The 16,001-nt window shown below is 45.2% G+C and overlaps 1 protein-coding gene across 1 annotated transcript in view; it reads right to left on the bottom strand.

Moving 5' to 3' along the window:
* Window positions 1-16,001, bottom strand: part of SYNJ1 (synaptojanin 1) — a 70,854-nt gene that overhangs the window by 35,047 nt on the left and 19,806 nt on the right. Inside the window, exons 3-11 of the mRNA XM_075263440.1 lie at window positions 12,112-12,198; window positions 11,322-11,589; window positions 8,714-8,939; window positions 8,134-8,217; window positions 4,429-4,490; window positions 3,965-4,061; window positions 3,696-3,868; window positions 3,403-3,484; window positions 1,284-1,436 (exon numbers count right to left, since the gene is read on the bottom strand). Of these exons, the coding sequence (XP_075119541.1) occupies window positions 1,284-1,436; window positions 3,403-3,484; window positions 3,696-3,868; window positions 3,965-4,061; window positions 4,429-4,490; window positions 8,134-8,217; window positions 8,714-8,939; window positions 11,322-11,589; window positions 12,112-12,198 (1,232 nt within the window). The remainder of the gene's footprint in view (window positions 1-1,283; window positions 1,437-3,402; window positions 3,485-3,695; window positions 3,869-3,964; window positions 4,062-4,428; window positions 4,491-8,133; window positions 8,218-8,713; window positions 8,940-11,321; window positions 11,590-12,111; window positions 12,199-16,001) is intronic.

Genomic DNA, 16,001 nt, shown 5'->3' with positions numbered 1-16,001 from the left:
ACGTCGCCCTACCCGGATGTGGCAGCCGCTTTCTTATTGGTTAATACAGTGGAGCCCGTTTATAAACCCCATATGCCCTATAAAAGGAGTCAGCGACCTCCTGCTGATGTGACACTACAACTCCCAGCATGCATACTGGCTCTGAGGTTCTTGGACAGAAGTGAATGAAGCATGCTGGGAGTTGTAGTTTCACAACAGCCAGAGTGCTGAAGCCGATCAGCCGATCCGAACAGCCCGCACGCATTGAAATGAATGGATGCACCTGGTACTTCCGCTTTGACGCCGGCCGGCCGGCCGCTTAACCCCCGCGTGCCGGCTGCGCCCATTCATTTCAGTGCGTGCTGTTCGGATCGGCGGATCCGAGCAGTACTCACTCATCTCTATTGCTGACCCCTAACCCTAACCGGACATAGGAACAGGGGTTATTTTAATGGAGACTAATCTTCATGTCAGATTTAGGTTTTTACTGGTATTTTCCATGAAGTAACATTTTTGGAGTATTTTTCCGCGCCTCTGTTATTCCTCCTGGAAATGGATGAATGAACTTACAACTGGGTTTACCATTCTCTATCAACTGATGTCCCTACACAGTCTAATTAATACATCACATTTTTACCGAGTGCTGGAGATATTGGTGCCATTAGTTTCGGCACAGATATCTCTCCACTGTCAGGAGGGCGGGCCTTACAAGTCAGCATCATCGCCCCCTTGACAGTACTCTTCCATAGTCTTGTATGGTCAGGAGGGGCGTCCTCAAAACCCAGCGATGCAGTTGAGCTGTAAGGCCTGCCCCTTCTGACAGTAAGGGGATATCGGTGCCGAAAATAACATTTCCAGCACCCGAGCACATACTGTCGGAGCACTGGCACCCAGAGCCCTGATGGATCACCTCATTGAAGCTGAGTGATGCCACATTGATCAGTCACATGACCTGTTCACAGCTCAGACCTAGTCAAGTGAATGGGCCTCAGAATAAAAAATGATCGCTCAATAACTTGGACGTATCCACAGCGAAGTGTGAACCAAACCGTAAATGTCTCTCTAAATCAACTGATGACTGGAATTGAATATTCGGTGACGTGAGAAGCAAACAGCATAAACCAATACATGTCCGTACAATATGACATATCCAAGCTGGTTATATTCTGTGAGGCAATGAACCATGCAGGCTACACCGCTATAATACAGCCAATTATCATGCGGCGGATAAGACCTAGAACCTGTCCCTAGGACACAGACACATCCATCACATCCCCCCTCCCAACCCTCCATCTGGACCTCACCTTGGCCTTTCCCTCGAGAGCTCCAGTGCCGGCGTAGATTTTACTAATGGAGTCTCCATTTGTAGACCACATGGAGCGGAAAACTTCCTGGAAGCGGGTGACCAGCTGCGGCTTCTCTGCTAGACCGAGGACCTCCAGCTGCTTAAAGAGCATCTGAGGAGAGAGAATAATGAGAGCACATTACAAAAAAGGAAGAATGGAGGAGAGGAGCGCCAAATCTCAGCTTTATTATTTAACCGTATAGGTCATTAAATTTGCATGGTGAAGTCGCGGCAGAGGAATTGTTCCGAAAAGTAAATGGCTTGTGGAAAATCAGACAAAAAACAAAAACACAGCGCCACCCTTGTCCATATCCGGTACTGCAGCCCACCCTCCATTCAGTTTAATGGGGAAAAGGCTAAGTTCACATCCGTGTGGGAGACTCCGCCGCAGATTCCACCGAAAATCGGCATGGAGGACTTCTGTCTCCGCCGGCTTCAATATAAAAATGTCACAAAGCCACCGGACATCTGGCAGACCCCATTATAGTCTAGGGGACGGAACGACAGACAGCCCAACGTATGTGTGAACTTATCCCAAGCTGTATGGAGCGGTCGCATTCAATAAATCTGGAATAAAACTGTAGAATATATATATAATATTTATATATTTTACACCTTTCCGTAATTTTGGTCCAGAAAATCGAAAAAATGGATTCGGTTTATGACTGACACAGACAGGGTACAAGGGAACCCAATGACTATAATGGGATCCATCGGGTGTCTCTGTGAACCCAGCCTTAGTATGATAAAACAATAGGCAAACTATGAAGAAGCTCAATATGACTGAACTTTTATTAATATTACACATATTCCTCTCCATTCATCCAGTCTGTCTGGGATGACATGAAGAGACAGATGGATTGGACAAGCCTACATCCCCAGAAGATCTGCACTTAGTTCTCCAAGATGGCGGCGGGAACAACCTCCCTGACCAGTCCTGCCGAAAACGGTCCGCAAGTATCGAGAAGAACTGATGGAAGGCAAAGGGCAAAGGTCACGCCGAATATTGATTTTAGATTTCTCTTTTCTTCATTTACTTCACTGACAAGAATAAACTCTTAACCCTTCCATTTCTGAAAGCATTCTTACGGTGCGGCATTTTCCACACCTGCCTAAAACTTTTGCAGGATATTGTATATCTATTTGAAATCGTAAGTCGATACCCAGCAAAAAGTGTTCTGACAATGAAAGGGTTAACGCCACCAATCGACTTATTTCATGGCTGTATAAATCTGCGGGTGGCGCTATAGCATACATTACTATAATGATAGAGTAGGACTCGCCTAATCTAATCTATATTACAGGGCAGAGGCTCATTGAATTAACCACTTCCTCCCATGCCTGTACGTTCTGCTGTAATTCCTTATTGTCTTGTTATTACAGGTTACTGAGGACTTACGCCCTGCAAACCATGAGTGACTGGGCAGGACAAGGTCTGCAGAGATTACAGTCACCGACAATTATTACCCATCACTCTACAGCGCTCCATATAATGACTTTTACCTAATTCAGTAGGACAGTCGTTAAAATTGTGCAATCCATCTTATCAGGGGAAAACGTCATCTTCCTCTTTGCCCATCAGCTTGTAGTTCCTCTTTCCCTGCCTGCAGACTCTGAAATGTTCAAAACCCCTTAGGGCCTGTTCACACAAGGTAAACATGAGTGTATTTTGGCAAAATACACATGTAAAAAATAAGACTCCCATTGACTTCAATGACATTTTACACGTGTATTTTGACGTGTACACGTGTAAAAAAAAATGTCATTGAAGTCAATAGGAGTCTTATTTTTACACGTGTATTTTGCCAAAATTTGACTAATTTGCAGAGTCACACTGAGGTCCATTGGGCTGATAAAGGGATTCCGCTGGCCCACCCTACAACAAGCCATAGGAATAGCCCGGGGTATTCGACATATTTGGGAGTCTTCTGCTGGACCATTACTGTGCTACATCCTTGGAGGATCCTCTTGCAGTCTGGTGGGCCAACACTGTAAATCTGTATTACAATATGTAGCAGGACCAACATTCTGACATCTTAGCATACAGACATTGTAAAAGGAAACAATGGTGTCCTCACCTCAAGCCCAAGGAAAGCCTGGACGCTGTTGGTTCTGTCCAGACAGTCCAAGCAGTTGGTCCTGATGCTTCCGCTTTGTGTCCTATGTAAGAAAGCAGAGATATATAGCATCTTCAGAATCCATAATACCGGAGCCCTAGTAGACAAGAAGTACTGGCGAATACCATAGTGTGAGGGTCCGCTAATACTGCGGACTTTGCAGCATAACCAATTACAGGTATAAGATGAGGACTGGCCGCTCATGTGGGTGTGGGCTATGTTTATGGTCTACAAGAGGGCAGAAGTCATCAGACCTGTGAACTCCATCTTTATCCAAGTAGAAGAAGCCGCACTCCTCCAGGAAACTGGCCACCTTGGGCTTCAGGATAGTGTGGAGTTTCTCAGCTTTGCCTCCTCGTACCATTTGATGGTAGTCAAAATTGACCATCAAGATGTCAGCCACGTGCTCCGAAGCTTTCAAGTGACTCTGCGGGAGAGGCAGAAGAATTAAAATAACATATCCAAGAGGTCATATAAAGAAGTGATAAAGGAGAACATATTTAGGGGACGATAACCCCCTTACCTGAAAGGCTTTGCTGAGCATGGTTTCTCCTTCCTTGGACCCCAGAAGATTGACAACCACTTGTCTGCCGTAAAGTCTCTTGAGTGTTTGGAAATGCCTGGAGTAAAGATAAAAGGAAGGTAAGGTTACATGTAAATGACCGTGTGCCTTCACAGCGAACACTCCATGTTTCTGACACATGGCATACAGACCCATTCCTATCTATGGCTTCATACACACGACTGTGTATTATCATGGGTAGGTGCGGAGGACCGGGGGCTCATTCATTGAAACCCCAAACCTCAGGACATGTGCTATTCCAGTCCGTTTTGGGGTGTAGGCTCATTCATTGAAATGTATGAGATTGGGGAGGGCATAGACAGCACATGGATACCATCCATATGCTGTCTGTCCCATATCCTATGTAAGGTCACACATAAATAGCGGGGTAACAAGGCAACATGTCCCCATATTATAGCACGTACCTATCAAATGCAGGTGCATTGGCCTCAAATCCTCTGGACATCCTAACTCGGTGAGATCCAACCTGAAAGAGATGGAACATTACAATAAGTTACAGAATCCTTGAACCAATGGATCGAAATCCAGGTAGCAGAGTCAGCAGCCCCTTATAGTCATGGTCATCTTTAGGCCACTCACAAATATAGAAAAATGGCAAGAATTATACTTGGATCTTAATGTACTCAAAAGATGTTGTTGAGTAGTTTAGTCCTCCTACCAGTTCTTATTCCTTTAAAGGGGCTCTATCAGCAAAATTATGCTGTATGAGCCCCACATGTGTGTGAATAGCCTTTAAAAAGACTATTCAGGCACCGCAAATGTTATTTTACCCCCCCCCCCTGTTTTAAAATAAAACCATAAAAATATATTTGTAAATCATACCTATCGTGCACGCTGGGCGGTCCGCCACGGTCCGACGTCATCTTACTGTCCCGCCTTCCTCTTCTTTCAGCGACACCCTTCTGTCCTCGCTCTTCCCCACCTTCAATCTTCTTTTCTTCAGGAATGAAGAAGTTTGCGAGCGGACTGCGCATGCGCAGTACGCTGGTGTAGTTCTAAGGGGTACTTACAACAAAAATGGCGCCGGCACGTGCACAGTAGCGCTCCGGAGGGATGTGAACACAACCCGCCGGAAGAACAGAAGATCAAGGCGGGGAAGAGCGAGGACAGGAGGACGTCGCTGGAAGAAGAAAGAAGAGGAAGGCGTGACAGCAAGATGACGTTAGACCATGGAGGACCGCCCACCGTGCACGATAGGTATGATTTACAAATATGTTTTTATGGTTTTATTTTAAAACAGGGAGGAGGTTGAAAATAACATTTGCGGTGCCTGAATAGCCTTTTTAGCCTTATATTTAGCATCATTTTGCTGATAGAGCCCCTGAAGCAGAGCTTTCATGTTACCCTACACCATGAACAAGGAGTCGCAGGTCATTCTGAATATTGCTCACTTCTCATCTATTCTCATCTATAGCCATGTTTATTCTGGAGCTCGTCCAAGTTAGTGACTCTCCAGAGTATGGAAAAGTACATCAGAGATCTGACTGCAAACATCAGCAGCCATCACATCACTGATGACAAGCAACACAAAAGCAGCACAAGTCTACAGCTCACATCTGATCCGGAGTTATTATAATGTATTTAAATAATGTATTATACTCCAGAGCTGCGCTCACTATTCTGCTGGTACAGTCACTGTGTGCATACATTACATTACTTATCCTGTATTATACTCCAGAGCTGCACTCACTATTCTGCTGGTACAGTCACTGTGTACATACATTACTTATCCTGTACTGATCCTGAGTTACATCCTGTATTATACTCCAGAGCTGCGCTCACTATTCTGCTGGTACAGTCACTGTGTGCATACATTACATTACTTATCCTGTATTATACTCCAGAGCTGCACTCACTATTCTGCTGGTACAGTCACTGTGTACATACATTATATTACTTATCCTGTACTGATCCTGAGTTACATCCTGTATTATACTCCAGAGCTGCGCTCACTATTCTGCTGGTGCAGTCACTGTATACATACATTACATTACTTATCCTGTACTGATCCTGAGTTACATCCTGTATTATACTCCAGAGCTGCGCTCACTATTCTGCTGGTACAGTCACTGTGTACATACATTACATTACTTATCCTGTATTATACTCCAGAGCTGCGCTCACTATTCTGCTGGTACAGTCACTGTGTATATACATTATATTACTTATCCTGTACTGATCCTGAGTTACATCCTGTATTATACTCCAGAGCTGTGCTCACTATTCTGCTGGTGCAGTCACTGTGTATATACATTATATTACTTATCCTGTACTGATCCCGAGTTACATCCTGTATTATACTCCAGAGCTGCGCTCACTATTCTGCTGGTACAGTCACTGTGTACATACATTACTTATCCTGTATTATACTCCAGAGCTGCGCTCACTATTCTGCTGGTGCAGTCACTGTATACATACATTACATTACTTATCCTGTACTGATCCTGAGTTACATCCTGTATTATACTCCAGAGCTGCGCTCACTATTCTGCTGGTACAGTCACTGTGTACATACATTACTTATCCTGTACTGATCCTGAGTTACATCCTATATTATTTTCCAGAGCTGCGCTCATAATTCTGCTTTTTTCTAATAGTTTTAGTGACTAACTCCTAACAGTTTGGCTCAAAAAGAACACAAAAAACACACTGGGAAAATCAATGATGGTGTAGCAATTTTGCCTAGGAGTTCAGAAATAAAAGTAAAATTAAAAGAGATTACTAGACCAGATGGCCTCTCACCTGCTCTGGTTGTGACAGTTACGTTCACAACCACGTGTAGAGTTTTTGCCCCAGTGGGCAAACAGAGCAGACAGAGGGAGCAGCACGCCTTACATCTACCGGTTGACCAATGGAAAGCCGGAGAGCCACAATGTAGAGAAGGAAAAAAAGGAATGTTGACGGCGCTCTCTGGTCGAAAACAGGCAATTTTATTGGAGAACGATAGGCACAACGCTAGTATGATACCAGAGCGTTTCGGGCTCTACTTGGCCCATTTTCAAGTGCAACAACTAATGAACAAACTGTGGATATTGTGAAGTTATTTCATCCTAGGCTAGAGAAAATCCAAGGAAAAGCAGAGCCGAGTCAGTTCGATCCTGACTCGGCTCTGCTTTTCCTTGGATTTTCTCTGGCCTAAGAAATAAAATAACTGCACAATATCCACAGTTTGTTCATTAGTTGTTGCACTTGAAAAAAGGCCAAGTAGAGCCCGAAACGCTCTGGTATCATACTAGCGTTGTGCCTATCGTTCTCCAATAAAATTGCCCGTTTTCGACCAGAGAGCTCCGTCAACATTCCTTTTTTCCTTCTCTACATTGTAACAGTTTGGCTGGGCTCTATGACGCTTCATTACAAGTGCGCTCTAGGACCGGCTGTTGGAGGTTGGTGGAATTAGGAACTGAACCTAAAAGACTACTCAGCAGAGCGCTATACTCAGATAACATCTCATGGGTAATTATGCAGAATATGCTAGAAGTTCAGTTTTTACTACACATGCATCCTACAGATTATACAAGGACACCCTTACTATTATACTCCCTGTACTCGGCGCTCTGGTGTCAGTTACCTGTTTGGGCGCATGACAGAAGTCCTGTGCCACATGTAACTGCTGAGTCCGTTCGGAAAGGACCGGGTGATGTATGGGAGTAATGTTACTGGGTCTTTCCAGTCACTTACAGCACAGGACTTCCAGCGATGACATCACACCGCACCCCTGTAGGGTAGGGTTTTTTTCCCCCAAGTTTCATCTTCATTGGCCAAATGCCAGGACAATCCTTTTAAAGTTTTTATAGTCGATCCTTAGGGCCAGAAATCAGAAAGCTCGGTCTCCATCACTGCTCAGCGCTGCTATACAGTGAACAGAGCTTCCTGCATCTGCCCCTGTATATGGGATGGGCTCCAGAAGTGGCTCCATAGTGCTGATCGGTGCAGAGGCCAGCGGTTGGCCCCTCACAGATCAGGATAGACCATGAGTATCAGGGACAACCCCTTTAATGAGCACTGTGTTATTATAGCATATACAATAATAATCCGAGCTCTGGCTGACATACAGATACCTTACATAAAGGGTTACACTTGCTGCCACATTACACGTCATAAAAACTCACCTGCAAACCCGGCTGCTCCCAAAACAGCGGAACGGAGCCTCGTATTTGTATAAAGGACGCCACGCAGTCATCGAGGTATATCACCTGCAGAAGAAAAAGACGTCCGTCAGCGCTCCGACCAAACATAACACTAGAATATCGCCTTCTGCTGAAAGAGCTATTACTGAGCAAGCAATAAACATACACAGGACCATCAGTCAGCCGTAACATTAAAACCGCCAGCCCAATATTGAGCTGTGACCCCCAACCCAGGTCTGGAGTACACAAGAACCCTTGAGGGTGTCCAGCAGTAATGTATTAGCAAACACTCCTTCTATAGGATCACACAGGATGGGCTAGATGTCACTTCCCACGTGGATCACTTGTCAAAGACGCTCAGATCCTTACGCTTGCTCATTTCTCCTGCTTCCAATACAACAACTTCAAGAACAGGCTGCTCACTTGCTCATTTACCTGGCGCCATATTAAAGCTAGGATGGCTTGATGTAGTACGGCGCACAATATATATAGTGAATTCAATACAAACTCAGCTCTGCTACATCTATACACCACAGCTACCTATACCCAAGAGCGGACTCACCTGCTCAGTTTCAACAAAATTCGCCACTTGGCCGTTATCATTTGTGCCGCGCACATTAAACCTGGTCCCGGCTCGCTCGCAGCTGAGACGTGAAATGATACAAGCCTTGGCCTGCTTATGAGCCGCATAAATAGTCCTGATCTCCACGCCGCCACACATGAGGCGCAGCAGCCAGTCGTCACAATCCACACCATAGTGCTTCAGGTGGAGGTGCAGAGACTGATTCCTGGTGGAGAAGAAAAAAGGAGGGAAGTGACATGATACCATGCTATTTCTCCTTATATTACACATATTCTGCAACACTGTACACAGACTATTACCACTTACTATGTGGGTGCAGAAAGCAGGACTCTCACAGACTCTCATAGGAGTTCAGCTTCTCTCCTCTATCATATAACCCTATATATCACAGAGCTCAGCTTCTCTCCTCTATCATATAAATCTATATATCACACAGCTCAGCTTCTCTCCTCTATCCTATAACCCTATATATCACAGACCTCAGCTTCTCTCCCTATCATATAACCCTATATATCACAGGGCTCAGCTTCTCTCCTCTATCCTATAACCCTATATATCACAGACCTCAGCTTCTCTCCCTATCATATAACCCTATATATCACAGAGTTCAGCTTCTCTCCTCTATCATATAACCCTATATATCACAGAGCTCAGCTTCTCTCCTCTATCATATAACCCTATATATCACAGAGCTCAGCTTCTCTCCCTATCATATAACCCTATATATCACAGAGCTCAGCTTCTCTCCTCTATCATATAACCCTATATATCACAGAGCTCAGCTTCTCTCCTCTATCTTATAACCCTACTAGCTTTTACCCGCGACTTCGTCTGCGGCGATTTGAGAATTGGGCGAACACAGACGTGTGAAACTGTAAAAGTGCTTTAAAAAGTTTGGTGGGCTAGCAAATGTGATGTGATGTGTTGTATTGTGTATGTCGTGATACAGACAATGTGATGTGTTGTATTGTGTATGTAGTGATACAGACATTGTGATGTGTTGTATTGTGTATGTAGTGATACAGACAATGTGATGTGTTGTATTGTGTATGTAGTGATACAGACAATGTGATGTGTTGTATTGTGTATGTAGTGATACAGACAATGTGATGTGTTGTATTGTGTATGTAGTGATACAGACAATGTGATGTGTTGTATTGTGTATGTAGTGATACAGACAATGTGATGTGTTGTATTGTGTATGTAGTGATACAGACAATGTGATGTGTTGTATTGTGTATGTAGTGATACAGACAATGTGATGTGTTGTATTGTGTATGTTATTGGAAAGCTATATGTAAATGTGAGTGAGTAGAGTGAGGGCTACTCCTGTGGTGACAGTAAGGAGTGTGCAGGCAGGTTGAGGCAGGAAATGCCAGGCAGTGTGTGTGAGTCTATAGCTGAGGCTAGGAGTCCTGCTTTTGTGAGTCTCCTGCTAGGAAGCCATGTAGTTTAGTGGCACCAAAAGTAGCCTGTGACTCAATCCTAAGGGAAAACTATGTTTGTGGAAAATTGCACGCAAATTCGTCCAGGAGTTTTAGCGTGATTGAGGAACAAACATCCAAACTCACAAACATCCAAACACACAAACTTTCACACTTATAATATTAGTAGGATATATCACAGAGCTCAGCTTCTCTCCTCTATCCTATAACCCTATATATCACAGAGCTCAGCTTCTCTCCTCTATCCTATAACCCTATATATCACAGAGCTCAGCTTCTCTCCTCTATCCTATAACCCTATATATCACAGAGCTCAGCTTCTCTCCTCTATCCTATAACCCTATATATCACAGAGCTCAGATTCTCTCCTCTATCCTATAACCCTATATATCACAGAGCTCAGCTTCTCTACTCTATCCTATAACCCTATATATCACAGAGCTCAGCCTCCCTCCTCTATCATATAACCCTATTTATCACAGAGCTCAGCTTCTCTCCTCTATTATATAATCCTATATCTCACAGAGCTCAGCTTCTCTCTCTGTCATGTGCTGCTCTTACACAGGACTACAATTATTACCCAACAGGTTCGCTTTAAAGGGATTTCCAAGATTACCTTACAGAATAAGCCATACGTAGCCATGGGGCAGGCCATATTGTTTGTACCCTGCAACCTCTCATGTTCTCAGTGCTTTGTATACTAGAGCCTCAGACCGGCCTCAGGCGTCACTGTGTACAGTAATGGTTCACCTCACGGTGATACAGGAGGACTCGCTTATCCTTTGATTGCACAAAACTGGTTGGACCAGTGATAAATCCACCCGCTGAAGCCGACAGATACGGAGATGACCTGTCATTACTTCAGAGGTGTAGTTTGATTTTCTATCACCTGGCACCCTGGGCAATGCAGAATGGCTTGTAAAGCTGGACATACAGATTAGATGTGTAGGGACCGGCCGACCATCTCATGTGTATGGGTTTCTGGAAGAAGCTTACTCTGCACTCCCTACAAAGAAGAGAATTTGCCAAGTGTGGATGTGTATGGGGATCTGAAGGAACAGAAATCTAATCTATCTGGCCAGCCATACTGCCCCTGCAGCCCCCTAGATGCCCGATAGATCAGGGTGCCACCGCGGACTCACCAGAAGAATCGGTTGTCGGTCCTTTGCTCCTGTGTGCTCCGGTGGGCATTGAGGCTGAGGTCCAGGCTGATGCCTGTAGAAGACCATGCAAAGTAGAAACTGCCTGAGTTTAGGACCTTGCGGACTTCAGATATTCGATCTTCGTCTGTTGGATCGGCTCTTAAAGATATAAACTCGGTGGAAGTGACCCGGAAGACTTCGGAGTCCTGAATCTTACCCACAGACATACACCCGGTGACCACCACCAGGTAATGGGACATGGTTTCCCCTGAAGAAAGAAAGGAGACTTATCAGTACTGTGTACATTGCCCTTTACCAGGGGGAGAACCAAGATGGCAGGGGGCAGGATGGAGGCTCTCTGTATATTTAAAGGGATTTTCAGGTCCAAATCTTTCATGTGTAACCGTGCTCCTATTGAAGTAATAGGAGCAACATTGCAATTCCTGGGAACCACTGCTACACAGTGAATGGGGCTAATGTGCTCCCCGTCCACTAGCAGCTTTGGGCACCCCGAGGGTGTTGTAACAGATGATCTATGCAGGGTCTGGGGGTCAGCCCCCGACAGATCACATACTGATGACCTATTACTTGGATAGGACATCAGATTGAAAAAAAAAAAAAAACAACTTGGGGCCTGGAAAATCCCTTTAACCATTCTATTCTGAACCCTGCTCATATACATATACTTCCCCTAGGGGAGGGGGACGGCTCTATACAGATGTGATGCTAAAAAGTGCTAACACCATAAAAGCAGAAATAAACTTATCAAGCCAAGTCGGGTATCTCTTACCAAGATTTAACCGGAGAACCCCCAGGAGTCCGTACGTGTCCATGACTTTACTATACGTGCTCTTAATGGCTTCCTTTTCTGCAGCGGCTGCAAAAGTCAAAAATAGACAAGACAGGACTTAAGAATGAGCGACGTGTAAAGGAATCAGAAAACACTGGTAGAATAGATGGAAAGGGGAACGCCATGGATAGTCATTTCACCTAAGGCTAAGGACACATGGAGGGGTCCTCTGTATGTTGTCCATAAAGGACATCCCATAATGGACCTGGTCGTGGCAAGAAATAGCCAAAATTGGCTGGCTTTTGTTGGGGCTTCAAGCTTTTGTTCCCAGCCGGTTGGCTTGGCTTTCAACTTTATCGTAATGCCAAATACTTTGCGCCTGCGCTTGTGAACCCGCCATGGTTAATCTGCTGCAAGCTCGCCTCTGGTCACCCCTGTCTAAAATGGCTTTAAGAAAAGTCATATCACAATAATAGGCCCAAATGTCACATACATGAAAAAAAAAATACAATAAACTGAATATCCGTTTATGGGAAGGAATGCCAACGTAAAAGACAAAGTAAACACAACCATCTCCTACTGTAAATACAATTTTTGTAAAGTTTGCATTATCCTACTAAAAATGGCTTCCAGGCAGGTAGAAGATAAATATTATCAGCGGAGACACAACATACGGCTTATCCGGAACCATTACAATGGCACGAGTGTCAGTCTGGACTGTGACAAATGGACAATGGCGGCCATTGCTGGACTACACACGGAGACGCAATGTCTGCACAGCTACCGTAGACTCGCCACAGACTGTGTTGTCACCCGATGGATACAGTCATGTGAAATTACAGAACTCCCTGTACGGGTATGTTCACACTGGGTTTTTTGCACACTCAAGAAACAACAAAAAACTAGCAGTTTTTGCAAAAATTATGACGCTTTTTTTTTTTCCACTTCCCATTGATTTCAATTAGTTTTTCAAGAATGGATCAGTCTGGGGAAAAAAAAAAATCAGGTAGATGAAAAAAAACTGCTACCAACTCCAAATGAATGGAATTAAAATGAATGCAAGGTGGATTTTGAGATTGATTCTTGCAAAAAACCTCTGCACCAATTCACAATATAAAAAACCTGTGAAAAACTTGATAGAAGGGGAAAACGAGTAGTGGAAATCTATGCCAGCTGATATCCCAGCAGAGGGTGCACCTCCTATAGGATATGTGATAGCCCAGCAGAGGGTGCACCTCATATAGGATATGTGATAGCCCAGCAGAGGGTGCACCTCCTATAGGATATGTGATAGCCCAGCAGAGGGTGCACCTCCTATAGGATATCTGATGGCCCAGCAGTTGGTGCACCTCCTATAGGATATGTGATGGCCCAGCAGAGGGTGCACCTCCTATAGGATATGTGATAGCCCAGCAGAGGGTGCACCTTATATAGGACATCTGATGGCCCAGCAGAGGGTGCACCTCCTATAGGATATCTGATGGCCCAGCAGTTGGTGCACCTCCTATAGGATATGTGATGGCCCAGCAGAGGGTGCACTTCATATACGATATCTGATAGCCCAGCAGAGGGTGCACCTCCTATAGGATATGTGATAGCCCAGCAGAGGGTGCACCTCCTATAGGATATGTGATAGCCCAGCAGAGGGTGCACCTCATATAGGACATCTGATGGCCCAGCAGAGGGTGCACCTCCTATAGGATATCTGATGGCCCAGCAGTTGGTGCACCTCCTATAGGATATGTGATGACCCAGCAGAGGGTGCACTTCATATACGATATCTGATAGCCCAGCAGAGGGTGCACCTCCTATAGGATATGTGATAGCCCAGCAGAGGGTGCACCTCCTATAGGATATGTGATAGCTCAGCAGAGTGTGCACCTCCTATAGGATATGTGATAGCCCAAAAGAGGGTGCACCTCCTATAAGATATGTGATAGCCCAGCAGAGGGTGAACCCCCTATAGGATATGTGAAAGCCCAGCAGAGGGTGCACCTCCTATAGGATATGTGATAGCCCAGCAGAGGGTGCACCTCCTATAGGATATGTGATAGCCCAGTAGAGGGTGCACCTCCTACAGGATATGTGATAGCCAAGCAGAGGGTGCACCTCCTATAAGATATCTGATAGCCCAGCAGAGGGTGCACCTCCTATAGGATATCTGATAGCCCAGTAGAGGGTGCACCTCCTACAGGATATGTGATAGCCAAGCAGAGGGTGCACCTCCTATAAGATATCTGATAGCCCAGCAGAGGGTGCACCTCCTATAGGATATCTGATAGCCTAGCAGAGGGTGCACCTCATTTAGAAGGCACACTATCCGCCGGCGATCTCCCCCATAGTGTATAAAGCATAGGGTCAGGTTATAGGATTGTGCTGGGTACAGCCACTCAAACCTACACAACCTCTAGGCCAGATAATATGAGGCGTACAGCGACATTATACAGTGCGGCGTGACAGAAGTAACATAGCCTGAGGCCCCGACGCTTCACTTCTTCTTAGACCTGTCAGATCAGAGCTATATACCCGGGGGAATTATGGAAAAAAAATTTACCAGGCATAGTCTAAGAATGTTGCAGTCTGGGAGACTTGAGACTTAGGCCTCCTGCACATGACCGTGGTGAATTTACAATCCGCAAAAAAATACATCCGCATTGCATCAGTACTTCATTCACATTCACGGATCCCGTACCATTCCTTACACTGGTTTGTGCCACAAACGCAGCCAAAAATAAGACAAGAAACATAAATTTCTGGTCCTTGAATATGGTATGGACGGACTGTCGCAAATATCGTATGAATGGGACTGCACTATTATCCGCAATTGCGTACGGTTACGCGCATGAGGCCATAAACTGTTACCGTTACATGGGAACACTAGAGCCCTAACGTGGATTTGTAGAGTTTTCTCCATAACTATAAGCATGATTAAATTTGTGGACAATTAATAGTTAAATTTTTTTGCAAATTTTAAAGATTTCCTCTACCCATCTTAGCGGTGACGGTCTTTCGGTGATGGCTATGACCATGAATCCGTCTTTATTAGAGATGAGCGAACACTAAAATGTTCGAGGTTCGAAATTCGATTCGAACAGCCGCTCACTGTTCGAGTGTTCGAATGGGTTTCGAACCCCATTATAGTCTATGGGGAACATAAACTCGTTAAGGGGGAAACCCAAATTCGTGTCTGGAGGGTCACCAAGTCCACTATGACACCCCAGGAAATGATACCAACACCCTGGAATGACACTGGGACAGCAGGGGAAGCATGTCTGGGGGCATAAAAGTCACTTTATTTCATGGAAATCCCTGTCAGTTTGCGATTTTCGCAAGCTAACTTTTCCCCATAGAAATGCATTGGCCAGTGCTGATTGGCCAGAGTACGGAACTCGACCAATCAGCGCTGGCTCTGCTGGAGGAGGCGGAGTCTAAGATCGCTCCACACCAGTCTCCATTCAGGTCCGACCTTAGACTCCGCCTCCTCCGGCAGAGCCAGCGCTGATTGGCCGAAGGCTGGCCAATGCATTCCTATGCGAATGCAGACTTAGCAGTGCTGAGTCAGTTTTGCTCAACTACACATCTGATGCACACTCGGCACTGCTACATCAGATGTAGCAATCTGATGTAGCAGAGCCGAGGGTGCACTAGAACCCCTGTGCAAACTCAGTTCACGCTAATAGAATGCATTGGCCAGCGCTGATTGGCCAATGCATTCTATTAGCCCGATGAAGTAGAGCTGAATGTGTGTGCTAAGCACACACATTCAGCACTGCTTCATCACGCCAATACAATGCATTAGCCAGTGCTGATTGGCCAGAGTACGGAATTCGGCCAATCAGCGCTGGCTCTGCTGGAGGAGGCGGAGTCTAAGGTCGGACCTGAATGGAGAC

Source organism: Leptodactylus fuscus, chromosome 2 (genome assembly GCF_031893055.1).
Source record: "Leptodactylus fuscus isolate aLepFus1 chromosome 2, aLepFus1.hap2, whole genome shotgun sequence".
In the NCBI taxonomy this organism is placed as follows: Eukaryota; Metazoa; Chordata; class Amphibia; order Anura; family Leptodactylidae; genus Leptodactylus; species Leptodactylus fuscus.
Note: the sequence above shows the minus strand (reverse complement) of the source record. Positions and strands in the feature narration are given on the sequence as shown.